General features: G+C 41.3%; 1 protein-coding gene across 3 annotated transcripts in view; it reads left to right on the top strand.

The window, feature by feature from the left end:
- WDR97 (WD repeat domain 97) overlaps positions 1-14,296 on the top strand; it is a 59,825-nt gene extending 45,529 nt beyond the window's left edge. For 2 of the 3 annotated variants that reach the window (XM_031947394.1, XM_031947396.1), the window contains 8 exons: positions 625-747; positions 998-1,195; positions 1,872-1,993; positions 4,742-4,904; positions 5,969-6,013; positions 9,507-10,606; positions 13,793-13,863; positions 14,047-14,296. In XM_031947394.1, coding sequence (XP_031803254.1) covers positions 625-747; positions 998-1,195; positions 1,872-1,993; positions 4,742-4,904; positions 5,969-6,013; positions 9,507-10,606; positions 13,793-13,863; positions 14,047-14,249 — 2,025 coding nt within the window. In that variant the 3' untranslated portion in view covers positions 14,250-14,296. The remainder of the gene's footprint in view (positions 1-624; positions 748-997; positions 1,196-1,871; positions 1,994-4,741; positions 4,905-5,968; positions 6,014-9,506; positions 10,607-13,792; positions 13,864-14,046) is intronic. The other variant, XM_031947395.1, reaches the window with a different exon arrangement.
- The last annotated feature ends 13,682 nt before the right edge of the window (positions 14,297-27,978 follow it).

Raw genomic sequence — 27,978 nt, 5'->3', positions numbered from 1 at the left:
CTTGTAGTATGGTTGAGGGTCCTGATATAACCTGTAATCACTTGGAACCTCAGGACACCTAATGAGCTTTAAATTCACCCCTTGTCCTCTTTCTGTTCCCATATCCCCTTTATCCAGTGCACAAAGAACCTTGAAATTAGTATATTGCTCCCTTTTTCCTATAGACTCCCAAGCTAGACCCTGTCTACTTTCCTTAGCCATCCCAATTCAGTCTCTTCCCCAAATTTCTCCCCTTCCAGGGACCTGGGGAAACAGGATAAATGTTCCCAGTATGTTTCCTCCAAATGTTGCCACGTTACCTTCTGTGCTTAAGGGCTTCTAAGCGAAGCATGTGGAAGGATGGAAAGACCCTGGGCCTAGAATCAGGAGACCCCTTGGTTAGAATTCTGGCTCCAGTGCTTTACTTTCAAGCCATTTATTTGACCCTAGCCAAGACACTTCCCCTCTCAGAATTCAGTTTCCACCTTCCAGAAAATGAGTGTAATCAATAATATGTACACTGCTCATCTCAAAGAGTTGCTATGAGAAGACAGAACACACTGGGGGTTTTAGTGTTTGTAAGATAGAAGATAAGAGCGTTTCCAAGAATCGGCTACTACCAGACTGCCCTTCCTGTGATCCTAGGAAGGGCTTATTGCTGAACTGATTAGTGAGGAGCCCCCCAAGAAAGTATATGAGGAGCTTAGCGATGAGGAACTTGAGGAGGAACTTGAGAAGAAACGGCAGAAGGAGAAGTTGATATATAAGGTTACTATGACCCCGGAATTCCTTCCCCCTGCCTCTTTAGCTCCCCAGTGATGGTGGATCCTCCCGGGTGCCTTGTCTCCTGCCTTGAGTCTGGGAGCTGAGCCCGGCAGGAAGTGGGACTGAGCCCCCAGAAGCCCCGGTGCTGGGGTTTAGGGACCCAAAGGCCTGAGGTGGAGCTTGGGGTTCTGGTCCTGGCTCTCCCCGGCCCCAGTTCTTGCTCAGAATCTGTTCTCTTGCTGCTATTTCAAAGACATACCCAGAATTCTTCACAGTGGAAGGTATAGCCACAATGCTCATGAAGGTCCTGGAGCAAGCCAACTGGGAAGACGGCACCCAGGTCATGCTGCTGCTCATGGAGATGGTACCATGGCTGGGAATAGAATTCCGAAAGAAGCTACATCGGTTGCTGTTGAAACTTCTCAACAAAGACCCTCCCCCAAACCTTGTGGTACGGCCCCAGACCCCACTCCACCTTATCAAGCTCCAGACTTTATATTGTAGCTAGTGAAGTCTTCCTTAGGAGTCCTTAGTGACCCCCAGCCCCCCTGTACCTCCAGCCTTGGGCCCTCCTCAGTGACCCCTAGCTTCCTGTACCTCCAGCCTTGGGCCCTCAGTGACCCCCAGCCCACCTACCGACCTCATGGTGTGGCTTCTCATTGTTCATTGTTTAGCCATTTTCAATCATGTCCGACTCTTCATAACCCCATTTGGGGTTTTCTTGATGAAGATGCTGGGCCAGTTTGCCTTTTCTTTCTCAAGCTCATCTGATAGATGAGGAAAATGAGGCAGACAGGATTAAGTGATGAAGATCCCGTAGCTAGTGAGAGGCTGAGGCCATATTGGAACTCAGAACCTCCTGACTGGGCCCAGCACACTCCCCGCTGTGTTGTCCGCTGGCTCCATGATATGGCCTTCAGGGTTTCTCTCTCCTACCCCCTTGACTTCTTGCAACCTCACCATCCTGAAACCTGCTCCCCTTTGCCTTCAAACTTAAAATTCCAGAGCCTTGGTGAGTCCCCATCACAAACCTTAGCACCTGCAGACCCTAGGACAGCCCAAGGCTGATGTCCCCAGGGCCCCCTCAAGTATGGACACTGACCCAGCCCCAATCTTGGAATCCCCAGGATAAGGTAGAGAAGAAATTTGTGATGACGGCCCTGCAGATGCTCCTGGTCGGCGTTCTGGGATCCCGGGACCTGGTCCTGGAACTCATGTCCTACTTCCTCTACTCACCCCCTCGCTGCAGGTGAGATGCTCCCACCTATCCCCCCACAGAGGTGGGACCACCCCTGGGATAACAGTGAGGGCCACCCCCTCCCCAAATACACAAGGTGTAATCTCTCCTGAGATATGAGAAACAGGGGAGAGCTACATAGCCACCAGTAAGACACAAAAAGGTGAGAACTCCCCACACAAGTGAGCAAGGTAACCCCTCCCTCCAAGTGAGACCCATCCTCCCCTTCCCAGCCTGAGTGAAATCACATGTAAGTGAGCATCCCCCCTCCTCAGGAGATACCCCACCCCTCTCTAGTGAATGGGATTCCCACACAAGTGAGACACAAAGGTAAGTCCCTATGTAGTTGAGTAAGCATTTATTTAGTGCCTATTGTGGGCTAAGTGCTGGATATGCAAAGGCAAGAATGACAAAATGTCCCTGCCTTCAAGCAGCTTACATCCTACTGGGGATACAGCAGGTAATCAGATAACTATGCACAAGATAATTAGGAGGAGGAAGGTGAGAACACAACTGGGGAATAAGAGATTTCCTAAAGGAATAAATAAAAATAAATTATTTATTCCTAAATTTGTGGTTCATTAAGCTTGTGGATATTAGGGGACAAGCTATGGACATTATTGTAATGGCAGATAATTATGTTGCACATAACAATGTACAATTGTTGTACGATAATGGACAAGCTTGGCTCCAAAGAAGAGCTATCATGGAAGAGACTTTGGAGAAGTGGGAGTATATTGCACATAAGAGCAAACTTTTTTCCATGTGTTGATTGGTTTTGCTGGACTGTGGTATTTTTTCCTATTTTTTTTTTTAACCTTTTGTTATAAGGAATGGCTCTCTAGGACAGAAGGGAGGAAAAACATCAAATGTAGGCGATATTAAAATGAAAATATATCAATAAAATGATAAAAACAAAAATAATAAAATTAGTATCAGGAGTACAAAAGCTCAGAATGAGCAAGTGATGGTAAGGGAAACTTAAGGATGAGCTATAAAATGAAGGCATTTTCAAATAGTTATGTTATGTTGGTAAGGAGAGGTAGTTCGAAAAAGAAATAAGAACGCAGTTTTTCAAGGATATCATAGTGATACCTGAAACAGAGACAAGGCAGAGCTAACCAATGTACATATTCTGTTCTTTCTAGCAAAGAAAGTAATCTTTTGACTTAAAAAGAAAGAACAAATATGGAGATTAGGAAATTGATACCCAAGAACAGTAAGGAGAGATAGCAAAAGAACCCATAGAATCCCCTGATATCTTCAAGTCACTGGATCCAAATGAACTAAATACAAGAATACATTGAAAGAACTGCCAAGAGTGATTCTGCTGTTGTCAGTGGTCTCTGAAAGATCAGGCAGAATGGAAAAGATACCTTCAGATTAATGAAATGTCCTGATTTTCAAGAAAAAGGGAGATAATGGGATCCGCAAATTAGGGAACAGTGAGCTTCACTTGAATTTCTAGTCAGAATTTGAGGATGTATTATTAAAGGGATGAATCTCTGAAAAAGAAGCAATGATCAAAAAAAGGTAGCCTCAGAACATTTCATTCCAGGCGAAGGTCATTTTCCTTTTTTGGCAGGATTACTCAGATATCAGGGGATGGATATAGATAGAGCATTTTTTTATTTTAGATTTTAATAAGCATTGATTAAGCACCTATTACATGCCAGGTGATTTTAAAATATGATCTCATTTGATTTTTACAGCATTATTTCCATTTTTACAGTCAAGTAAACTGAAACAAACAGAAGACTTTCTCAGGGTCACACAACTATTAAGGGTTGGAGGGCAGCTTTGATCCCAGCTCTCCCTGACTCCAGACCCGGAGTCTATCCCTGGCCACCTTCTTGCCTCATTAAGAGGCCTGGAAGCTGGAGCTGGGTTAACACTATATTCTTTTTCAGGTCTGAGTTGGACTAGATCCCTTCCAACTTGGAAATTCTCTTAATTTTGTGTGAGACACAGGTAATACCTACACACATATTTAAATTCATACACACAGGTAAGGTCTCCTCACATAGTAGAAAAGACATCCTTATACACAGAGATAAGATTGTACAGGTAAGTCACCACCCCCCCCTCCAGGCAAGTCCCCACCTTCAGGTAAACCCCCCCCCCCCCCCCCACACACAGGTGGACTAAACATGTACACACACTGGCCCAACCCTACAGCCTTGGGCAAAACTCCTGTATACAGGTAATAGTCACATACTCATTACATAAATGAGACCACGTACACCTGGGTCAGACCAGGTACATACAGGTGAGACCATATACACTTATATGAGATCATATACATACAGGCTAGACCGCATACACTTAGGTCAGACCACGTACACTTAGTAAGTATATGAGACCATATACATACAGGTCAGACCATATATTTACAGGTCAGACCAGGTACATACAGGGCAGACCATATACACCTAGGTCAGACCATATGCATAAAGGTCAGACCATATATACCTAGGGCAGACCATGTACATACAGGGCAGGCCATATATACTTATATGAGATCATATACATACAGGTCAGACTATATATACTTAGGTTAGACCACATACTCTTAGGTGAGACCAGATACATAGAAGTCAGACCATGTACACTTATAGGAGACTCCACACTCATGTGAGAATACACTCCCTCCTCCACACACACACAAACACACCCTCACGCATGGATGAGACATGCTCTTGTACACTCTTGCATGTAACAGTTCCTCTCCTTCAGCTCTGTTCTTCCCCTTGTTCCTAGACCCGCGCTAAAGAGGCTGTTGGAAGATTTGGGCCTGAAGGACCCCCATAATTTCCTGTTTAAGGAAATGGTGACCTGGGCAGAAGGGAAAGATTTAACCAGCAAGGCGGCCTTGAGAGGGCGTTGTGGACAGAAGCTGGAACTTATGATTAAGAACCTTCGGGTTAGTCGTCAAGGGAGGGAGAGAGGGAAGGAGCAGAGGTGCTGGGGGAGGAAGAAAGTGGTGGGAGTTGGGTGATTTTTTTGAATTTTGATATTTTATTTTTTCTAATTACATGTAAAAACAATTTTTAACCTTTAAACTTTTTTCAAACGATTCTGAGTTCCAAATTCTCTCCCATTCTCCCTTCCCTCCCCCATCATTGAGAAGGTTGATAAAAGTTAAACGTATATAACATGTTAATCATGTGAAAAAAGACAAAAAACCCTCAAAAATAAAGTAAATAAAGTAAAATAAAAAAAAAAAACACCCAACGTGCTTCAATTTGCATTCAGATTCCATTAGTTCTTTCTCTTAAGGTATTTAGAATTTTTTATCATCAGAACTTCAGAACTGTCTTGCGTCTTTGTATTACTTGGAATAGCTAAATTCATTAACAGCTGATTATACAATAGTGCTGTTACTGTGTACATTGTTCTCTTGGTTCTGTTCACTTCCTTTTGCATCAGTTTGTGTAAGTCTTTCCAGGTTTTTTGGAAAACTATTCTTTTAAAAGGAATACAAAAGTATTCTATCACAATCATATACCACATGTGATAGAAAGAGTCATCTATACCCAGAGAAGACTGAGTGTGGATCACAACATAGTATTTTCAACTGTTTTGTTGTTTGCTTACAATTTTTTCTTTCTCATTTTTTCCCTTTGTGATCTGATTTTTCTTGTGTAGCAAGATAATTGTATAAATATGTATAGAAGAATTGCACATCTTAACATATATTGGATTACTTGTCATTTAGGGAAGAGGGTGGAAGAAGGGAGGAAGAAAAATTTGGAACACAAGGTTTGGATGTTGAAAGGGGGAATGTTGAAAGCTATCTATGCATGTGTTTTGAAAACAAAAAGCTTTATATATATATATATGCATATATACATACATATATGTAAAATCATACCACAATCTGTTCAGTCATTTTTCAAATGATGGCTATGAAGGGTACTTTTTGGAGAGGGGTAGGGAAGATTTGTGAGTAGTTTTAGTCCTTCTAACCTGTCATCCTCTCTTTAGAACTACCTGAAAAAGAACTTCCTAGGAGTTACTTGGCAGGAGAGGGTAAGGAAAAAGAAGCGTGTGTGTATCACCCTCTCCTCAACCTCCTGCCCTTCCTTCCAAGAGACATACTGCACTCTGGCTCAATTCCTCCTCATCTCCCTTCCTCTTTCTCCATCACCTTTGTTCCTATTCTCTGTAAAGTCTTTACTTTCTTGCTTTAAGTCCTAATTCTCCATCTTCTTGTCCCTCTCCCTCCAATCCATTCTTCTCCCTTCATGTAACTATCTTCTTGTGACCCCAACTCCATAGTTCCCTAATTCTCCCTCCCTGTCCCCCAAAATCCCCCCAATCTTCCCATCTCTCTATCTTTGTGCACCAATTCCTCAGCTTCCTTCTCCATTGCTTCTAGTCCATTCCCTGAACCCAAACTGCCAGGTAATTATTCTCCTCGCTATCCTGTCTTCATGTTCCCTGGTCTGTCATCATCTCACATCCCTCTTCCTAGGCGTTACATCCTTGATCTCGCTGTCCCTGTATCCCCTTTCCTCATTCCTCCAACTCTACGTTCCCCCAGTGTCTACATTATTTCTTGCCTCTGAATCCCCAAGGCCCCATCCTCCTGCCCCATTGTTCCAGTTACCCTCTCCCCTGCTTCCACACCTCCCAAACCTCCAACTCTCCATCTCTGTGACCCGGTACCCCTGATCTCTTAATTCCTAGACCAAATCCCAATATGCTATTCTCTTCCGCCATTCCCCAAACTTTACATTTCCTTATCCTACTATTTCCACCTCATCCATTGCTCTCTGCTACTATATTCTCAATCCCTGACTCCTACCCCCCATACTCCTAATGACAACTCTTCTTGTCCCAGGGCCCCTAATAACCCAGGGTTCTTACTGCTTACCCCAGTGGTACCTAGTGGTACCTCTTGGTACTTTCCCCCAGTTCCACATCTCCCCTCCTCTCTTCCCCATCCATTGACTTTATATTCCCCCTCCCAATACCCCCACCTTTTATCTCTGGTCACCTGATACTAAGATTCATCCCCTCATCTTCTTTCCTCTTCACTTCCAAATCCCTACTCCAAAGCTCCCAATGTTCCCATCCTTTTGCTTCTTTGTTCCCATTACTGCCTCTCCTGCTTCTCTTCCTCCGAACCTCCATCTCCTTGACCTTGTACCTTTAACCTATGATTTCCAGGTCCTATATCCCGAATCCCCCATTGTAATGGGCTGAGGTTTGAGCTGATGCACTGAGGTCCCAAGTACATGAGGCTAGATAGTAATTGGGCTATACTCTTATTAATATACATGATTGGATTAAGAATGGTCCCTGCCCACTCTCCTTGCAAGTCCTGATGTGTTGTATAGGAAATGACGATTTTGGTGGGTGGAGGCAGAGAGAGAGGGAGCAAGACAAGTGGGGAGAGATTGGGCTGGGTTCGAGACTCCGAGCTGCTGGTTGTGTGGCTGCCGGTCGAGCTAGCTTCTTGACTCAGTTGCACACATTGCTATCGCCGATTCTCTTCCACCTCCGATCCTTCTTCACTGAGAATAAAGACTGACGATTTTCCCCTAACCTGAATTCCTGTCTCGTGCTGATCTTAAAATACACGATCTTAACACCCCATTCATTTATCTCCAGTATGCTGTACCTTTTCTCTCATTTCCCCAGTTCCTCTTTTCCCTTCCCATTTCTCAACTGTCCCCAGTCCCTCAGTATCGCTACAATGTCCCCTATATTCCCATTCCATTCATATCCCTGTCCTTGTACCACTAAGGTCGCTAATCCTTGTTCCTAGGTCCCCCTATGAAATTTTCCTTCCCGTAAGCCCTCATTTTTCTATACCCCCCAGTCTTCCATACCCCTGACCCTTTATGCATTATCTCTTCTCCTACTTCTATATTCTTCCCTCCCTGTCTTTGTGTCTTTAATCCTTATACTCTAGCTTCTTTCCCTCCATTCTCCATTCCCCTGTTCCTATATTACCACTTGACCATGTTCCTTGCCCCCAACTCCCAATTTCCTTGTTCCCATACCCCAATCTCCTCATATTCCTACCCTTAATGCCTTCACTCCCCAACTCCCAGTTCCTATATTCTGAAAGCACCCATGCCCCTCTGCCCCCAACATGCCCCTACATCCCTAACTTCCACTGACCTTAATCTTTTGCTCCCCAACCCGACACCCCTGCCTTCTTGCCCTTGTGTCCCACATGATGCCATTTTCTTTCCCTATGTATCTAATGTGGAACTTACCACTTCCTGATCCCCCAACAATCCTCTCTCCCAGCCTTGTGTTTCTACTGTCCCCAATCCCCTGCATCTCTGTTGCTACCAGCCCCTAAACCTCCCAAGTCTCTGTCCCTTGTGTATCAAGGATCTTTCCTCATCTCGCCCTTCCTCTGCCTGTCTCCATTATTCCCGATCCCCTTAGAACCACTCCATCATACCCCAAATCTCTCTATCCCTTGTCCCCTGGCCACCACATCCAATGTCCTTGTCCCTGAGCGCCCAATGCTATTTTCCCCCTCCCTCCATCTCCCTAATTTTTCCTATCCCTGTCTTAGCCTCTGTATCTGAAATTCCCTGTGTCCCTCTCCTCAGCCGGTCCCCCAGCTCCTATGTTCCTAATTCCTCATCTCCCCCTCTCTCTGCCCGTGTCTCTACTTGTCTCCATTCCTCCAGTGTTTTTAACTGCCTATAACCCTCAGCATCCCTATTATCAATGGGAAATGATCATTTATTTAGACATATTATTGTCTCCCTAATCATTGCTCTCAGTCCTCAGTGTTCAAGTTGTAGCCTCCTCAGCCCTCTTCCACACCCTTGCATTCACAATATGCCATCCCCCTACTTCCACTGCAGTTCACAGTTCTTTGTGGAGCTCTCTCCCCGGCTTCCTTTGGATTCATTTCTTTTAGCCAGCCCCCTCTCCCACAAAGGACGGTGTCTGGACCCCACTGGCACCACACCTTGGAAAGGAAATTGTTCGCCTCTCTCACGCCTGGCTGACTGAATTTCTAGATTACAAATGCACCTTTGCTGGTGAATCTACTCTGTCCCCATTTCCCTGCTTCTATGCTCCTCCAAATCTCCTTTTCCCTTGCCCCCCACCCCAATTCTCAATTCCCCACTTGTCCCCAGGCCACCGATTTTGAACTACTTTTGTTTCTTCAGGATCACTGTCTCTGTTCCTCAATCTGTTTCCACTTTCCCAGTTCCCTAATCCTCCCTGTCCCAGTCTCTGCAATCCCGGCCCCATGCCCTTTCCCCGTGTCCTCATGTTCCTCCCCTGCCCAGGTCCCCGTTACCCTGACTCCATACTCCCAGCATCCCCTGGCCCTGCCTCTGTAGTTTCCCCTTAGCCTTGTATCCCCAAGTTCTCCACGGCCCATTTCTCATTCTCTGTGTTCCTGATTCTCCGGCCTTGCCATCTTTCTGCCTTCTCTGTCCTCCCAGGCTCTCCCTCCTTTCTCCCTCCCTGTCCCTCTCCGTTTCTCTCTCTATGCGCTCCCCTCCACTTGCTGTGCTTGCCGTTTCTCCCACAGATTCCTATCCGTACCCAGAAGCCTCCAAGTCAGGAAAGCCTCTCTGCGCTCCTGTCTACAATCGTGCCTGAAGCTCCCTCTGGAAAGCGGAAGTCCATTTACGCAATGAGAGCCTCCAAGCCTTCCCTCAAGGTTTCCCCCAGGCCTTCCGAAGCAGAGCTTTCCAGCAAGATTTCCTTTGAGCATCCCCCCAAGCATTCCCCCAAGCATTCCACTGAGGTTTCCCCTAAGCATTCCCCTAGGCTTTCCCCTGAGCCTGACCGTAAGCCTTCCTTGGAGGTTTCCCCCAAGATTTCTCCCAAGGCTCCCTCCAGGCTTACTCCCATGCCTTCCCAAAAGGTTTCCCCCAAGTTTTCCCCCAAGTTTCCCTACAGGCTTTTCCCCAAGCCTCCCTCCCAGGTTTCTTCCAAGCCTTCCCCCCAACCTTCCCCCGAACCTTCCCCCGAACCTTTCTCTGAACCTTCCCTGGAACCTTCTCCCAAGCCTTTGCCCCAGGTTTCCGAGCTTTCTCCCAAGTCTTCCCTTGAGGCTTCTCTCAAGTCTTTGCTCCAGCCTTCTCTCAAGCCTTCCCTGAAGTTTTCTTCCAGGCCTTCCACCAGGCTTTTGGGTTTTCGCGCCGGTCTATCCCCCTTCCTCTCTCCTCATTTCTTGGGCAGTCCCAGCGAGGCTTTCCCCGGCTCGGTTTTCGCCAGCTCTGGCATCCCGACACCCCCAGATTCTAGGGCTATCTCCCCGGCTTCCTTCAGATTCATTTCTATTAGCCAGCCCCCGATCCTGCAAAGGGCGGTGTCGGAACTCCAGTGGCCGCAAACCTTTGAGGGGAAGCTGGTCGCCCGCCACTCGGCTCCTGCCTCCCTCATGCCGGGATGGCTGCCGTTTGCCGAATACAAATACCCGTTCCTGGACACCGCCATCTCCCGGGCTCCGCTCCCCGAGGAGGAGTTTGAGATCGAAATCACCCCGATCCATCCTTTCAGCTTCTTCCGTGAGCAGCGGCTCCTGGCGCAGAAGGAAAGGCTGAAGATGCGGGCAGCCATGCGCCACGTCAAGCCCAACACCATTGTCATGCAGCCTCGGGACGTCCTGCTCCCTGGCTACGGGTGAGCGAGCCCCCCGCCCTCGGAGCGGGAGATCGGGTGCTGAGAGCCGGCGGGGAGGGGTCTGAGCAATCGTCCCTCCCCTTGGGTGACAAGGACCCCTTCGGAAGCAGGCCCTTAACCTTGGGGAAGGGCACCTAGCACTGGTTAAGCACCTACTGTGTGCCATCTCTGGGCTAAATGTTTGACAGGTAACTTATCTCATTTGATCCTCAACACAAGCCTGGGAGGTAGGTGCAATGATTGTCTCCGTTTTTCAACTGAGGAAACCGACAGCTTAAACTGGATTGCCCAACTGAGGAGGATTTGATTGCTGATTTCTGGCCCTATCTGCACCATCTAGGTGTAGGGAGCCAATTAATTGGATCAGGAAGCTTTTCTTGACATCCATCTGAAATTTGATTTCCTTTAACTTCCACCCATTGCTATTAGTTCTACTCTCTGGGGTCAAGAAAAAAGCACTTTCCACCCAACAACCTTTCAAATACTTAGAGAGATTACATACCAGCCAGGTGTTCCCTTCTGCAAGGTAAAAGAAGCTGCTTCTCCTCTATCCAGGGACAGTCTTAAGGCCCCCTGGGACGATGTTTATACTAGGTTAATGGATCAAGTGACTTCTCCTCAGACTTGAGTCAATCAGTTAGAATTTGCCATTTATTATGTTCCAGAGACTGTGCTAAGTGTTTCAGATATAAATAACTGCTAATGATCATAGCATTTATGATCGCCCTGTAAGGTTTATAAAGCATTTTTACAAATATCTCATTTTAATTCTCACAACTCTGCAAGTTAGGTGCTTTTAGTACCCCCTCTCCTTTTTACAATTGAGAAAACTGAAGCAGACAGAGGTTAAGTGTCTTGCCCATTCAGAGTCACACAGCTAGTAGGTATTTGAAGATGGATTTGAACTCAGATCTCTCTGCCTCCAGGTGTAGAGCCATTGCAATGCTTGGCAGCCTAAAGAAAAATAAATGTAATCCTTGCCTCCTAAAGAAAAGTAGTCCTTGCCTTCAAGAAACTTGAATTCTAATTGAAGGACAAACATGTAAATGACTAGATATATACAGGTTATATAAAGAAAGGATGGAAGGTAATCTGAGAAGGGAAGGTACCAACAGCTAGAGGGGATGCAGAAAGTGAGATTTGAACTGAGTATTAAAAGAAGCTAAGAGAAACTATGGGGCAGAGCCTTAAGGCACAGAACATGGCCAACCTAAAAGCTATAGAGGAAAGAAAGATGGAGAGAGAGGAGAAGAGAGACAGAGAGACAGAGACAGACAGAGAGAATGAGAGAGATAAGAGAGACAGAGACAGAGAGGAGAGAGAGGAGAGAGAGAGACAGACAGACATTAAGCAATCCAATGTAGCTGGATGGTAGAGTGTAGGAAGGTGAGGTGAGTAAACTATAACTAAAGGGACAAGAGTGAGCTCTACCCCATTGACCATTATGTTCTACATCACTATATTTTCTGCCTTTTTCAGTCTGGTTTGAGAGCAGCAGTTCTCTCTCTGAGGGCTTCTTTGTCTGCTCCATAATAGTGAACAATAACCATGGGAACAAATGTGTTTCTTCCTTTGGATTAGTTTTGATTTCTCCCTCTGACAAAATTCAGGACATGAGATCCTTTGAGTACTTGGAAGATTTATTTCCTTGACTACTAAGTTTCCTTCATAGTACTTCTCCAGGAATCCTGCTACCTCTTTCCAAACCTTGGGGATCCCCAATTGCCTTCCAGAGTGAGAGAATCACAAACCACATCCCAATAGACATCAATTGTGAGATCATGAGTGAGGTACTAAGAAGAAATATACACACTCAAAGGATCCTAAGTGAGTTGATTGTTCACAGATAGGCAAGCCTGTAGGTCCTCACACCTCCTGGGTCATGAATAAGTACAGGCCCAATTTAGGGCATATGGTAGAATATGTACCCTGATCTAGGTTTCAGATCTCTGGGTCTCTGGATATCTGATTGTTGTTGCTGGGCAGACTCACAGGGACCAAGGGGGAGAGGAATCTTAGAGGCAGTGATTGGACATTCTGAACGTTGACTTTATTGATCACAAAGGTATTGTGATTAGAAAAGTTTGCTAACCTCTAATACATGGATTAGATGTTTTCCAAACTAATTATGATCAGTAGAGCCTTACATTCTTTGCCTAAATGTAGCTGACTGAACTAGCATTGAGAAGATAGAAATTTCCCAGTCAAATACAAAGTCTCTTCTGTGTCCATTCTCTATATAACCTGCCAGGAGGAATACATTCAAGCATGCCTTTAAGGACTTGATTTTCCTTGATCAGTCTTTTCTCTGTACAATATCGTCCCTTTAGCAGCTATATTCTGAGCACTGATGTGCAGACATAAATCCTAATTAGTTACTCTGATGAGAGAATTCACTTTTCTTCCCATGACACTGAGAGGAAATTTTCAGAGTCCTGGATTTGAAGTCATTGAACCTGGATTGGAATCCTGGTCTTACCATTGTTTGATCATGGGTAAAACACTTCCTCTCTCTGCGCTTCAGTCTTTTCAAGAAGAAAATCAGGGGATTGGACTAAATGAGTTCCAAAAGTGAATTTTTATGGATAGCTTTTGTTGGCCTTCCCCACTTCCAGTCACACTTTATAATAAAAATTTTTTTTAAATTGAAGAAGAAATTTAAAAAAAAATTAACATATCATAAAACACTGAAAAAAACCAAAACAAACAAAACCAAATTGACAATCTGGTACAGGCGGAGGTGCAAAAGGTTCCATATCCATGTCCTCTCTATATTAAGGAATAGGATGTATCTTCATCTCTTCTTTGAGGCGGTTCTTTGCGATTCTGCCATACTCATTTTTATCGTTTTGGGGGAGGTTCTCTCCATCTGCCTTATACTAAGTGAATCTTCCCCAGTGTAAAATTCTAAACCCAGCGTGCCTAATCTTCAGAGCAGTACAATCCTCACCTTTAAATTCGTTTTCCCTCCCTCGGGGATCAAAAAACAATCAACGTTTAAAAGGGGCTGGAGACTAGAGGGGACAAAACTATAGGAGGTGGTTCCAGGGCAAAGAGGGGGGTCCAGAGGAGAAAAGGGGTTGGGCTTGCCCAGAGGACAGAACGGTGGGGAAGCCTCTGAGAGAGAAGGCCCTTTGGGAGGTGCGAGGGCCGGAGCAGATTCGCCTGTGCTTCCATTTCCGCCAGGACCACTAGAGGCCGAAAGATCCTCCGGCTCCAGGAGCGCGGAGACCCCCAGGCACTGCTAACTCCGCTGGGTGAGTAGGGGGCGCCCGGGAGGGGCTCCCTTGCCTGTCCTTTGTCTCCCACCCTGACAAAGAACCCCGACCCTGGTAACCGCCCCAGCATGCTCCCCCTTGCCGCCTTCTCCTGCCGCGACCCCACAATTTGAATCCCCTATTCCCCTGGGCCTCCAAAATCCCATTTGGCTTCTTCCCTAGTCGAGGCGAAAAATTACCAGAAGATCCGCCGGCGCACGGGCACCATTTCTCGTTCGCTGAAGCTCCCTCTGCCGCGAGTGGAACCGATTCCCTTCCCCCCAACCTGGCCCCCTGCGTCCCGCCCGCTGCCCCCCTTGATCCTGGAGGACTCCTTGCAGCGCTATTTCCTACCCAAACTCACCCGACCGGAGAATTATCGATGAGCCCCATCCGGGCTTCTGACTGCCCCCCCCCCCGCCCCTCCCCCAACCCAGGCCCAGCGCGGCCTGGGCCACTCCGAGGGCCCGAGGGCCGATAGATCTGGCCACAGCGGGCCCGCGGCGGGGCCTCCTCCGCCGCAGCCCCCTCGGGGTCCGAGGCCCCCCCCAGGGAGCGGCAAACGGGACCGCCGATGAATAAAGAGAGTGTTTCACCCGGGCGGACCCCTGCGACCCTGAATCTCCTAGGCCGCGGCCGGAGCGGGGCGGCCGCCTCAAGGCTGGGCCCACTCCCATTTACCGGGTCCCCACGTGGGAACCTCGGGCGCAAGGGAGGTGCTGGACGGGGTCGTGGGCCAGGAGCCGGAAGGGTCTCCGGCGCTCTGCATTCATTCTCACGGGACAAGGCTGCGTCGCCCCTTCCGGGTTCCAGAACCCCCCATTCTGTTGTTCCCCCTCCCCATCCACCCGCAGAGCTCCAGACGTACAAACATTTCTTCCCCGACCACCGGAGGGATGCACTCTCCCCTATGGCATCTCAGTTCTTAGAGCAGGAGCGGGGAGCCTTTTTTCTTCCAAGGCCCATTTGGATATAACGTCATTCTCGGGCCATATGAAATGTCAACTTGGAGAAATCAAACATGGGAGATTGTTGGACATAGCTTTCAGCTCGTTGCCTTAGCAGGGCTTAAGAGAAGGGGGTTTAAAAACGCAGTTCCTACTTAACATTTGCTCGATCAAATTTATGTCCGAATGTGGAGGAGCAGTTAAAATCTCAGCTATCTCTGGTGGGTCCCTAAAGGCCTGCCCAAATACTGGATTGGCTGGCCAAAAAAATCCGCCATGGCCTCCATTCCCAGATCGCCAGGTAACGCTTTCTCCTAACCTTTGGAGACTTACAAGGTGGTAAAAGTTTAAGCAAAGCCATTAGTTCCCAGGCCATATTGCAGCTTGGTGGGGATATAAAGGCCCATGGCTTCTCTTCCCACAAGAACATGTCTTTGCCTTTTTACTTGAGCACTTTAGATAGGAAAAAGCCAGACCAAATAAACAGGCTTTGGCTGATAATCCCAGTCCTAGCTAAGCAGCTAATAAAAGGAGGGAAAGTCTCTTCATTATGGTCTTGTCTAGCAGGCTACAATTATTTACAGAATGAGAATGCTTCAAATTGGGGAACGAGATACTTCTATTATGCCTAGCGACAACAAAATGGGATATCCTGATTGCCCTCCTCTTAACCTTCATCATGGTATCATAACCAACCAATTTCTTCCTAGCACACAATTCCTCAATGAAGTATTTAACTTTTTTTTTTTGGAGTTTTCATTTGGTGCTATGTTGCAACCTGCTGACACACACCATATATATATATATATATTTGCTTTTAAAGTTCATTACCTGCACCTTTTTTGCCTTTCCAGTCTTTTTTAATTTACAAAACACAGGCATGGGTAATTTTTCCAACACTGACCCTTGCAAAACCACCTGTTCCAAAATTTCCCCTCCTAACCCCCATCCCCTCCCCTAGATGGCAGGTAGTCCAATATATGTTAAATATGTTAAAATATATGTTAAATCCAATATATTTATACAGTTATCTTGCTGCACAAGAAACATCAGATCAAGAAGGAAAAGAAAAACTGAGAAAACACAATGCAAGCAAATAAAAACAGTGAGAATGCTATGTTGTGGTCCACACTCAGTTCCCATAGTTCTCTCTCTGCTGTAGATGACTCTCTCCATCACTGAACAAGTGGCACTGGTTTAGATCATCTCATTGATGAAGAGAGCCACATCTATCAGAATACATCCTCATAAAGTCTTGTTGTTGCCGTGTATAATAATTTCCTGTTCTGCTCATTTCATTCAGTATTAGGTCATGTAAATCTCTCTGAAATCATCCTGCTGGTCGTTTCTTACAGAACAATAATATTCCGTAACATTCATATACCACAATTTACTCAGCCATTCTCCAATTGATGGGCATCCTCTCAGTTTCCAGTTTCTTGCCACTACAAACAGGGCTGCCACAAACATTCTTGCACATATGGATCCCTTTCTCATTAAGATCTCTTTGGGATACATACCCAGTAGTAACACTGCTGGATCATAGGGCATGCACAGCTTGATAACCCTTTGGGCATAGTTCTAAATTGCTTTCCAGAATGACTGGATCATTTCACAACAATACAGTAAGTCCCAATTTTCCCACATTCCCTCCAACATTATCTTTTCCTGCCATCTTAGCCAATTTGAGATGTGAGGTAGTACCTCAGAGTTTTAATTTGCATTTCTTTAATAGTGATTTAGAGCATTTTTTTCATATGACTTAATTTCTTCATTTGAAAATCATTCATATCCTTTGACCATTTATCAATTGAGGAATGACTTTTATTCTTATAAATTTGACGCATTTCTATATTTTAGAAATGAGGCCTTTATTAGAAACACTGACTGTAAAAATATTTCCCAGCTTTGTGCTTCCCCTTTGTGTTGGTTGGTTTGTGTAAAACCGTTTTAATTTTATGCACTCAAAATTGTCCATTTGTATTTCGTAATGTTCTCTCCTTTTTCTTTGGTCACAAATTCCTCCTTTTCCAAAGATCTGATAGGTAAAATATCCCTTGCTCTCCCAATTTGAAAAGCAGTATTTTTCAAATAGTTTACATATCTGATCCTGAGCATTTTTCTTAAGGGCATTCATTTATAGTTTATTAAATTTCTTTTTCTAAAGGTTATTTAACTATTCAATTTCCTCTTCTCTTAATCTGGGCAATTTATATTGTAAATATTCATCCTTTTCACTTAGATTGTCAGTTTTACTGCCATATAATTGTGCATAATAACTTCTAATTCCTTTAACTTCATCTTCATTTGGCAGTACATTTGCTCATTTCACTTTTGAGACTGGTAATTTGATTTTCTTCTTTCAAATAAAATAAATTAACCAATTGTTTTTCCCCTAAACCAGCTTCTAGTCTTATATATTAGTTCTCTCTCTCTCTCTCTCTCTCTCTCTCTCTCTCTCTCTCTCTTTCTCTTTCTCTGTGTGTGTGTGTGTTTTAATTTTATTAATCCTTGATTTTCAGAATTTTCATTATGGATGTTTTAAAATGTATTCTTTTTCTAGCTTTTTTTGTTGTTGTTGCATGTCTAATTCATTGATCTACTCTTTCATTTAGAAATAAACATTTTCCTCTAAGTAACTTTATTTGGTATGTTGTCTCATTGTTATTCTTTTTTAACAATATTATTGATTGTTTCTATGATTTATTCTTTGATTCATTCATTCTTTTAGATTAGATTACTTAGTTTTCAATTAATTTTTATCTATTTTTCCATAGCCCTTTATTGATTATAATAGCATTATAGTCTGGAAAAGGTGCTTTTAATATGTTTTTATGCATTTTGTTTTGAAGTTTTTAATGCCTTAATTTGTAGTCAATTTTTTGTGAAGGGTGACACATACAGCTGAGAAAAAGATCTGCTTCATTCTCTTTCCATTTGAATTTCTCCAGACATCTATCATAGCTAACTTTTAAAAAATTTCATTCCTCTCCTTAACTTCTTGTTTTTATCATTAGATTTATCTAGCTTTGAGAGGAAAAAAATTAGGTCCCTCACTAGTACAGGGTTTACTGTCTCTCTCTTCCTATAATTCATTTAACTATTCCTTTATGATTTGCTAGCTTTGTCATTTGATGCAAATATGTTTACTATTGATATTACTTCATTGCCTATGGTGCCTTTTAGCAAGATATCCTCATCTCTTTTTGTTTTATCTTTGTCCAAGAATCATGATTGCTACTCTTGCCTTTTGCACTTCAGCTTACGCAAAATAGATTCTACTCCAACCCTTTATTTTAGCTGTGTGTATCTCTTTTTCAAGTCTTAAAAACAATATATTGCTGATTTCTGTTTTCTAATCCATTCTGCTGTTTATTGCCATTTGATGCATGAGTTCATCCTATTCACATTCACAGTTATGATGACTGTGTACTTCCTTTCATCTTCTGTTAATCCTCCTCCTCCTCTATTTACTTTGTCTCTCCTCTAAAGTCTATACTGTTTCTAATGACTACTTTTTTTTTTTTAATATACCTTCCACTTCTTCTTATCCCCTTTCTCTCCACTTCTTTGTTGGGTAAGATAGATTTCTGTAATCACTTGAGTGTGCATATATTTTTCCTCTTTGAATCAACTTAAATTAATGTGAGATTCAAGCATTGCCCATCCTTTGTATTTTTCCTTCCACTATTAAAAACTCTGGCATGCCTTTTTTTACGTGAAATAGTTTCCCATTCTTCCTCTCCATTTCTCCTTCTCCCAGGACATTCCTCTTTCTCACCCATCCATTATTTTTCACATCACCCAAAATAATTATCTCCCTCTATGTAGAATCGTTTTAATAATCCTAATAATGATAGTTCTTAGAAGTCAACATCATTTTCCCACAATTTACCCTTATTGAATCTCTCTTAAATTTACCTAAATTTAATTCTTATTGGAAATGGACAAAAGAAAGTAGAAAACAACAAATAGATATAGATAGATTTATATATCAATGATATGGTATAATATATCTCAAAACTCAAAGAGGGAGGTAGGGAGTGGGTTAAGGGATAGAGTCAACAAAAGGTCAAGGTGAGACATTTAATCAACCCAAGACATGTTAGGATGTTGGCAGCAGCAGCAGCAGCAGCAGCAGCTTTAGGCTCTCTGAGCCTCAGAAGGATAAGGGAGGAGACAACTGGTCAAAAAGAGACTTATGGGACCCTGATGACATTGGGCGCTGATCTGGCACTCTCTGGCAGCACGCTTAGTTACAGTTAGAGTTTTAAAAATCAAGTAAGAGAAGCAGAGGAAAAATGATGCAAGAAAATCCTGGAGAAAAAAAAGAGGCAATACTTTGGATGGAAAATGCTATCCACATCCAGAAAGAAAATTATAGAAACTGAATATGGATCAAAACATACTATTTTCACTTTTTTTCTATCTTGTGGTTTGTTCCTTTTGTTCTGATTTTTATCTCCCAACATGAGTCATATGAAAATATGGAAAAAATGGATGTACATGTATAATCTAAAAAGAAAATGCGTTTTAAAAAGAGAAAAAAGAGAACAGTTTGGTAAAGAAAGTACAATATGGGGGAAAATAACATCTTAAAGAATAGGCTAAATGGTAAAAGTTATAAAAATTCACTGAAAAAAAGACTCCTTAAAAGAATTGGCCAAAGGGAAAAGGAGGTGCAAAATCTCATTAAAGAAAATTTCTTAAAAATGAGAATTGGATAAGTGAAAGTTAATGACTCAATGAAACAAAAAACAAATCAAAAGAATGAAAAAATAGAAGAAAATATGAAATATCCAATCCAACTGACTGGAAAATAGGTAGAGGAGAGATCATATATGAATTATAAAGCTCCCAGGCATAGTATAGTCAAATTCCAGAGTTCTCAGGTTTTCTCATTGATAATGGCTCAGAAAGGGAATAACATACATAATATGTATAGATATATACACATATAGATGTATGTGTGTTTACACACATACATACATAATTGGGCATAGAAATCTATATCCAAGAGAGAATTAGGAAAGATTAAATTAAGGAAAGTGTGCAGAAGTAAAACAGACTTTTGAGGAAGGACAGAGTAGAGGGAAAATGATGAAAGGAAATGAATAGTAATTATAATGTGAGTATAAATGGGATGAGTTTACCCATAAAATGGAATGGAGAACAGAACTGATTAGAAACCAAAATTCAACTATCTGTTGTTTACAAGAGACACACTTGAAACAGAAAGACACATAGAGGTAAAATAAGGGGCTAGAACAATTTTTTTGTTTCTGCTGAAATAAAAGACATGTATAGCAATCATGATTTTAGACAAAGCAAAAACAAGAATAGACAAAGGATAATCAGGGAAATTACATTTTGCTAAAGACAATTTTTTTTTTAAATTACATCTAACTTTTCTGATAAAGGCCTCATTTCCCAAATATATAAGAAAATTAGTCAACTTTATAAAAATAAACTATTTCCCAGCTGATAAATGATCAAAGGATATGAGCAAACAATTTTTAGAAAAAGAAATCAAAGCTATCAATTATCACATCAAAAAATGCTCTAAATTACTATTGATTAGGAAATGCAAATTAAGACAATTCTGAAATAGCAATTTATACTTATGTTAGCTAACACGACAGTAAAGGAAAATGAGAAATGTTGGAGGTGATAGGAAAAAACACTAATGTACTTTGAGTGGGGTTTTCAACTGTCCAATTTGGACAATTTGGAGCTATAGCCAAAGAGCTGTCAAACTGCAAATCCTTTGCCCTAGTAACACTACTACTAGGTATGTATCTCAAAGAGAAGAAAAAAAGAAAAGGATCTATATATACAAAAATATTTATAGAAGCCCTTTTTGTGGTGGCAAAGAAATGAAAACTGTGGGGATATCCATCCACTGGGAAATGGCCGAACATCATGTATTAAATGACTATGATGGAATATTATTGTTATATAAGAAACAATAAGCAGGGTGGTTTCAGAAAAACTTGGGAAAACCTATATGAACTGATGCAGAATAACTTGAGAAGAATCAGGACACAAAAGTAATATTTTTAAAATGATCAGCTGTGAAATACTTAGCTACTGGGACTAATACAATAATCCAAGACAATTCTGAATATTCATGATTAAAAAAATGCTACCCATTTCCAGAGAAAATACTGATGAACTCTGAGTGCAAATTAAAGTATATTTTTTCATTATACATTTCTTTGGGGTTTTTGTTACATGGCTAATATGGAAATATGTTTTACATGATATAACATATATAATGGATATCACAATTTCCTTCTCAATTTGTTTAGGAGAGAGTGAGGGAAAGGAAAGAATTAGGAAATAAAAAAATTTCCTCCCCACTTAATAGTTGTTATGGGCCAGAACTTTGAACTTGAAACAAGGATGCTTACAAGGTACTAAGTGGAATTGAGGAGACAATGATTATCTAATTTAGCATGGCTCAGTAGGATTGATTTAATCTTACAACAAATAATGGTTTCCTAGTGATATTATGATTGGTTTATACTCAGTGTAGAGCATATAAGCTAGGAGCCTCAGTCAAGATTCATTCAGAGAGATTCAGAAGGCTGAGAAGACAGGTATGTGTTGGAACGCAAAATTTTTCAAGGGTAAATGTTGAAAACTATCTTTGCATGTATCTTGAAAAAGTAAAAGCTAGTAATATAAAAAAAAATCTTGTGATTTGTAAAACAAGTATTTAATAGATTTTTAATTTATAAAGTTTTTATTAAAGCTTTTTTATTTTCAAAACATATGCATGGATAATGTCTCAACATTAACCCTTGCAAAACCTTGTGTTCCAATTTTTCCCCCTTTTCCCCCACCTCTAGGTGGCAAGTAATCCAATATATGTTAAACATGGTAAAAAATATTAAAAACTTTTTATAACAAAAGTTGTTATAACAATATTTAAAAATATTGTTATAAATTAATATTAAAATTTTTAAAAAGCTTTCTGATTCAAAAAGATAAAAGGAGGCAGGTGATAAGAAAAAAACTAGACTCTAATGGGATTCCTTGGACTTCCTCTTAGATGATTGGGAAAAGGCTGAATAAATCACAGTATTTGAAAGTAATGGGATATTACTGTACCATAAGAAATGACAAAAAATATTTTCATAAAACCTCAAGCTGTATGCATTGACAAAAGATGAAATAAGCAGAAATGGCAGAAACAAGAATAACATTGCCAAGAAAAAACAACACAACTTTGAAGATCTAAGAACTCTAATCAAAGCAATGACCAACTATGACTCCAGAAACGTGATGGGCACAAAATACAAAAAAGCTGTTTAATTTTGAATATATCCGACCTTTGAATGAGCAGCTAAGAGACACAGTGGGTAGAGGGTTGGACCTGGAGTCAGGAAGACTCATCTTTCTGAGTTCAAATCTAGCCTCAGACACTTCCTAGCTGTATGACTCTGGGCAAGTGACTTAATCTTATTTGCCTCAGTTTCCTCATCTGTAAAATGAGTGGGAGAAAGAAATGACAAACTATCATGGTATCTTATGAACCCAAATTGGTTCTTGAAGAATCATCTGAACAGCAATTTGTGAATTCATTTTGCATGACTATGTTTATTTGTTATAAGAATTTGTTTTTTTTCCTTTTCATTTATTTCTCTTGGTAAACTGGATGGGGTGGGGGAGGGATAGAGAAAAATTAGCAGTGATGCTGAAAAAAGACCCATTGAAACCCATTGAAACCTTGCACAGAGTAGAAGCATAGAGAAGCAGAGCAATTTTTAAAGTAATACATTGCATTTATTATGTTTTAAAAAGCAATTATGAAGTATCTAGCTAGCTAACTAGTATTTCTATAGTATGTGACAGGCATTGTGTTAAATATTTTTTTTACAAATATCATTTCATTTGATCCTCACAACAACAAACACTATTATTTTTATGGCTATTTTACAGATGAGGAAACTGAAGTAAACTGAGGTTTAAGTGCCTTGTCCAGGATCACACAGCTAGTATCTGAGAGTAGATTTGAATTAAGGTCTTCTTGATTCCAAACCCAACACTCTATTTCCTGTGTCATTTAGTTGTCTAGGTTTCTTAAAATTCAGGTTTCATGTAGAATCCTCTTTTGTATTCTATGCTTTGTATGGAATTTTTTTTTTTGTATTTCAGTTTGGAATATAAAATAAAATTATAATTTTTTAGAATTTAAAAAAGTAAAATTTTTTAAATGACAATAAATAAATAAGTTAAATACAAGATATTTTAGAAGTTGAGCGGGATCAAGATGATCATTCTTCTAGAGAAGGTGTTTGAGCTGCTTCCTGAAGGAAGAAAGGGCTTCTGTGATGTGGAAGGGAAGAAATAGTGCATTCCAGCATGGGATCTGGCCAGGGCAATGACACGAAAGGTGGAGTGTTGTATTTGACAAATAGAGAAGACTAGTTTGGCTGGATGGATCACAGAGCATGAGGAATAGTGTCTAATGAAGCTGGAAAAGTTCATCAAGGTTTTATAGAAAAATCAGCCATGATTGATTAAGACAGACAAAAGCTAAGGAAAAATAAGTAAACATTCAAAAGGAAAACAACTATTCCAAGATATAAGTATTTTGCTGTGTGGATCAAATGGGGATATTTTTTAAGTGCTTAATAAATGCTTGTGTAATCCTTGGCCCAAAGGACCAGTCACTGGGACTGTTCTTTTCGGTGGAGATTGCTTGTTTCTTCTCACCTGCCTGAGGAACCCCAATTTGGTGAGGGCTGGAGAGAAGAAAGATCCCGGTCATTGAGCCTCGGCTTTGAGGGATGTCCCATATTTCTAGATTCTTTTCAAGTTCCTTGAAGGGAAAACATACTATGGGAAGAAGCTGATTTGTAGAAAAGCAGATCCTCTGATCATGTCCTTATTCTCAACTTACTACAGGCAAAACGTTGGGAAATTCCTGTCGGTGAGATGTAGGGCTCTCTTATGCTGAGTTATCTCATTCCTATTGGGAAAGCTCTTTCAATCTGAGTAATGTTTGGTATATGTTTTAGTATGTATACTTTCCCTAATTTCTGTTTATCTGTTTGGATAAGTAGGGTTGTTTGTTATTTGCTATTTGTGTTCATTGTCAAACTGATATTTGATGGAAGGGAGTCGAATCTTTGATGGACACTTCAGGTCACTCCTTCTCCATTAAGTGATCAGGAATGCATCTTGAACCTAAAAATTACTTAACCTAAACTAACAATATTTAAGGGGACAAATAAAATAAAAATATGACATATAAAATCATATATGTGTTTCTATATTTCATATTGATCAATTCACATGTGTATATATACATACATGCATATATACATATATTATTCTAGCTTTATACTACTTTCTTTCTGGCCCCAACTTTCTTCTTCCTCTTCTGAAAGGAACCTAAGACTCTTGAAAAGAGAGGGAGATGTTAAAGGGGTCTATTCTTACCTCCCTGTAAACCACATACCACCCTTATATTTATTTCCTTCCTTTTTTCCTTAAAAAAAGGAAAATGAGTCAAAATCTTCTGAGAATAATTAAAATTCTTCCTTGACCATTTATTCTCACAATAATCCATAAAATAACAAGGGTTTATGCAGTGCTTACTCTCTGCTATGCAAAGAAAATATGGTCCTTACTGGCAAGGAGATGACCTTTTAATGGGGGAGGCAATGTGCAAACAATTACATGATCAAGATACATGGAGTGTAAATGGAGTAATACCAGATGGAAGGCACTAGCCATGGCTGGGACAGGGAAGTCCTGTTGCAAAAAACAAATCAGTTACTAAATCTTGCCAAATCTACCCCATAATAGCTATGATGAATGTTTTCTTTTTTCCCCTCAAATAGCCATAGTCCCTCATCACATCTCACCTGACTATTGAAATCGCCTCCTAATTATTCCTATTTTACCAAGATGTCAAAGTGATCTGAAGCAACAAATTTGGCCATGTCACTCCCTTAGTAATTAAACTCCACTGGCTCCCTACTGCAACAAGAGAACTCCTTTGTGGGGCATTTACCACCTAGCTTCGACTTACCTTCTTGATTTTATTGACCATTACTGCTCTGTAGTTTCTGTGATCTATATCCCTCTTATTTTCCTTCATACACAGTATTCCATCTCCCTTCTTCATGGACTGGCTCTCCCCCTATTTAGGAGGTACTTCCTCATCAACTCTGCTCTTTCAAATCCCTTCAAGTTTCCTTCTAGGCTCAGCTTAAGTACTCCCTTCTCCAAGGCACTAACAGTTGGGAGAATCAGGAAATTCTCCAAGAGGATTTCCTGATTCTCCCAACTGTTAGTGCCTTCCTCCCCAAACTAACTTGTATTTATTTTGCATATATCTATATAGATACATATTGTCTCCCCAAACAGAATGTAAGCTCCTTGAGAGCAAAGCAAAAACTGTATTGCCATATAGTGTATAAGCTCTTGATAGACTTTTGCAAGCCCTTGGAAAGATAATAGAGCAATTCAAGAATCTCCAGAATGGTTCAGATGTTTAATCAAAGATCTGAGAATATCAAAGAATTAGGACAAAAATGATGTCTTCCCTAAATAAATTCTTATTCAAGACTGGAGAAAGGCAGAGACATTTGCCATATCAATAAATTCTCTGAAAACAAAGCAAAGGATCCACATTACTTTGCAAAATGCCTGACCTAAATAAGAGAAATATAGAAAGGTAAAATAACAGAAAACAATTTTTAAAAACAGATTGTGCAGATTATACAAAGCAATAATTGTATTGAACTTGATAGCATATGAAGCGATAATTCATAGATTACAGGTATTCTAGGAAAATGCCACAAAAAAAGAAAACTTCCTTGACTTACTTTAAGAAATGCACAGTAAAATCGCACAAAAATATTGAAAAATAATTGACATAGATGCAGCTAGGTGGCAGTGGAAACACCACTGGGCCTAGTTCAAATCTGGCCTCAAACATTTCCTAGCTCTGTAATTCTGGGTAAATCACTTAATCCTGTTAGACTCAATTTCCTCATCTGTAAAATGAGCTGGACAAGGAAATGGCAAACCACTCCAGTATCTTTGCCAAGAAAACTTCAAAAGAGGTCATGAAGAATTGGACATGACTGAAAATAACTAAAAAAGAACAACAAATAAAGAGACTCCATAGTACGCTAGAAAGAAATGCAAGGGTTGGATCCATTCTCCTTTTGCTGGGCATCCATTTAAGATTTAGAAATTCTTCTTGCTGTTCATCACTTCTTGTGGTGTTCTTTTTCCAAAACACAGCCAGGTGATAAAAGTTCAGATCTTTTATTGTTTTCTCAATATAGCCCGGTTAGCTCAGGCCTATCTCTCTGCTTGGTTCCAAGAGATCTTGCAGCTTTGTCCTTGGCTTCTGTCTCTGCTTTCTTCAGCCTCCAGCCAGCACCAAGTTGGAAGATGCAATGAATCTCTTGCCTCGAAGATAGGGCTTGTGCGCTTCCTCCCAGAGTGCTCCTCTCCAACCCCAGTCAATGTTCCCAAGAAAAACTCCCCAGTTTCCAAGAAAACTCTATCAAGCTCTAAGAGATTCCTGTATATATATGATCTCCCAAAGGTTAACTCCTCCTTCTGGAGAGAGAGAGATTCTGGGTTATCTCCCAGAGTGCTCTCTGGCCCTAAGGGAGGTGAGAATTCGGATATCTCATACTAAGCCAAACTAAGCCCTGAAATCTCCCAAATGTGTGAACTCCATTGAGTACTTAGATACTTATGAGCTCTCTAAAGGTGTGAACACAAGCATTGTTTCTATCAATTGTACTTAGTACCTTGTTTCAAGTTCTGGCCCAAAATATGTCCTTCTAAGATCAAATCAATCATATTGAGCCATGCTAAATTAGATAACTACTGTCTCTATCAACTCCAATGGCTTAACAGTTTTTAAAGATTCCAACAACTTCTGACTGAAGTACCCAGGAGATCTGATTTCTTAAAACTTTTAAGGCTGTCTCCAATGATAGATATGTCCCTCTTCAGGATCATCTAGGACAAGGAATAAAACACAAAACAGAAAATATATACAGAAGCCCAAAGCCTAGATTGAAGGATCTAGTAGCTCCTACCTTTTGGAAAAAGTTTTTAACATTTTATTTTTTTCCAATTACATTTTTATAACAATAGTTTTTTTTTATTTTTCAAAATACACGTAAAGATAGTTTTCAGCATTCACCCTTGCAAAATCTTGTTTTTCAAATTTTTCTCCCTCCCTTTCCCCTACCCACCTGGAGAGACCTACATGAACTGATGCTGAGTGAAGTGAGCAGAATCAGGATATCATTGTACATGGCAACAAGATTATGTGATAATCAATTCTGATAGACTTGGCGCTTTTCAACAATGAGATGATTCAGGCCAGTTCCTGTTAATGGGCCAGAACTCTGAACTTCTTACAAGGTACTGAGTAAGTGGAATTGATGAGACAATGGTGATCTAGTTTAGCATGGTGCTTAATAGTTCTCTAAATTCAGTATGATTGATTTAATCTTACAACAAATAATGGTTTCCTAATGATAAAATGATTGGTTTATACTCAGTGTAGAGCATATAAGCTGGGACTCAGAAAGCCCTCAGAGGCAGAGGCAGAGAAGACAAGAGAACTGGGGGTGGGAGCTCAAGCTCTCAGAACCAAGGAGAGCAATTCATTCAATCTTCGATTTTCCTGGTGGCTGGTCTGGCCTCCTGCATTTCTCCGCTGAGACCAAGGCCGGTCTGAAAGGCTGTCCAGAAAGCTTCCCAGCCCCAGGAAGGAGATAATAAAGAATCTGGACTTTATCACCTGGCGGCTCTTGTGGTGATTACTGAACTGAAAAGAAGGCTGCTCCCAGAAACCACCAGAAAACCGAAAAAAGAACATTACAAGTTCCAATAGATTTGTGATGTATCATATGCATCCAGAGGGAGAACTATGGAGTCTGAATATGGATCAAAGCACAGTATTTTCATCTTTTTGTTGTTATTGTTTTTGCTTTTTTCTAATTTTTTCTCTTTCACCTTTTGATCTGTAGGTTTTACAGATGCCCGTTTGCAGGTGGCTTGATATCAATTATTGTCAATTCTGGAACAGTATATAATGGGTCTCCTTCAATGAGATCCAGACCACTCAAAAGAGAGTCAGTCTATTTACTTTCACAGAGACAACTAAACA

This window comes from Sarcophilus harrisii, chromosome 1, assembly GCF_902635505.1.
Source record: "Sarcophilus harrisii chromosome 1, mSarHar1.11, whole genome shotgun sequence".
NCBI lineage: Eukaryota > Metazoa > Chordata > Mammalia > Dasyuromorphia > Dasyuridae > Sarcophilus > Sarcophilus harrisii.
This window is presented reverse-complemented; position numbering and strand designations above follow the sequence as displayed.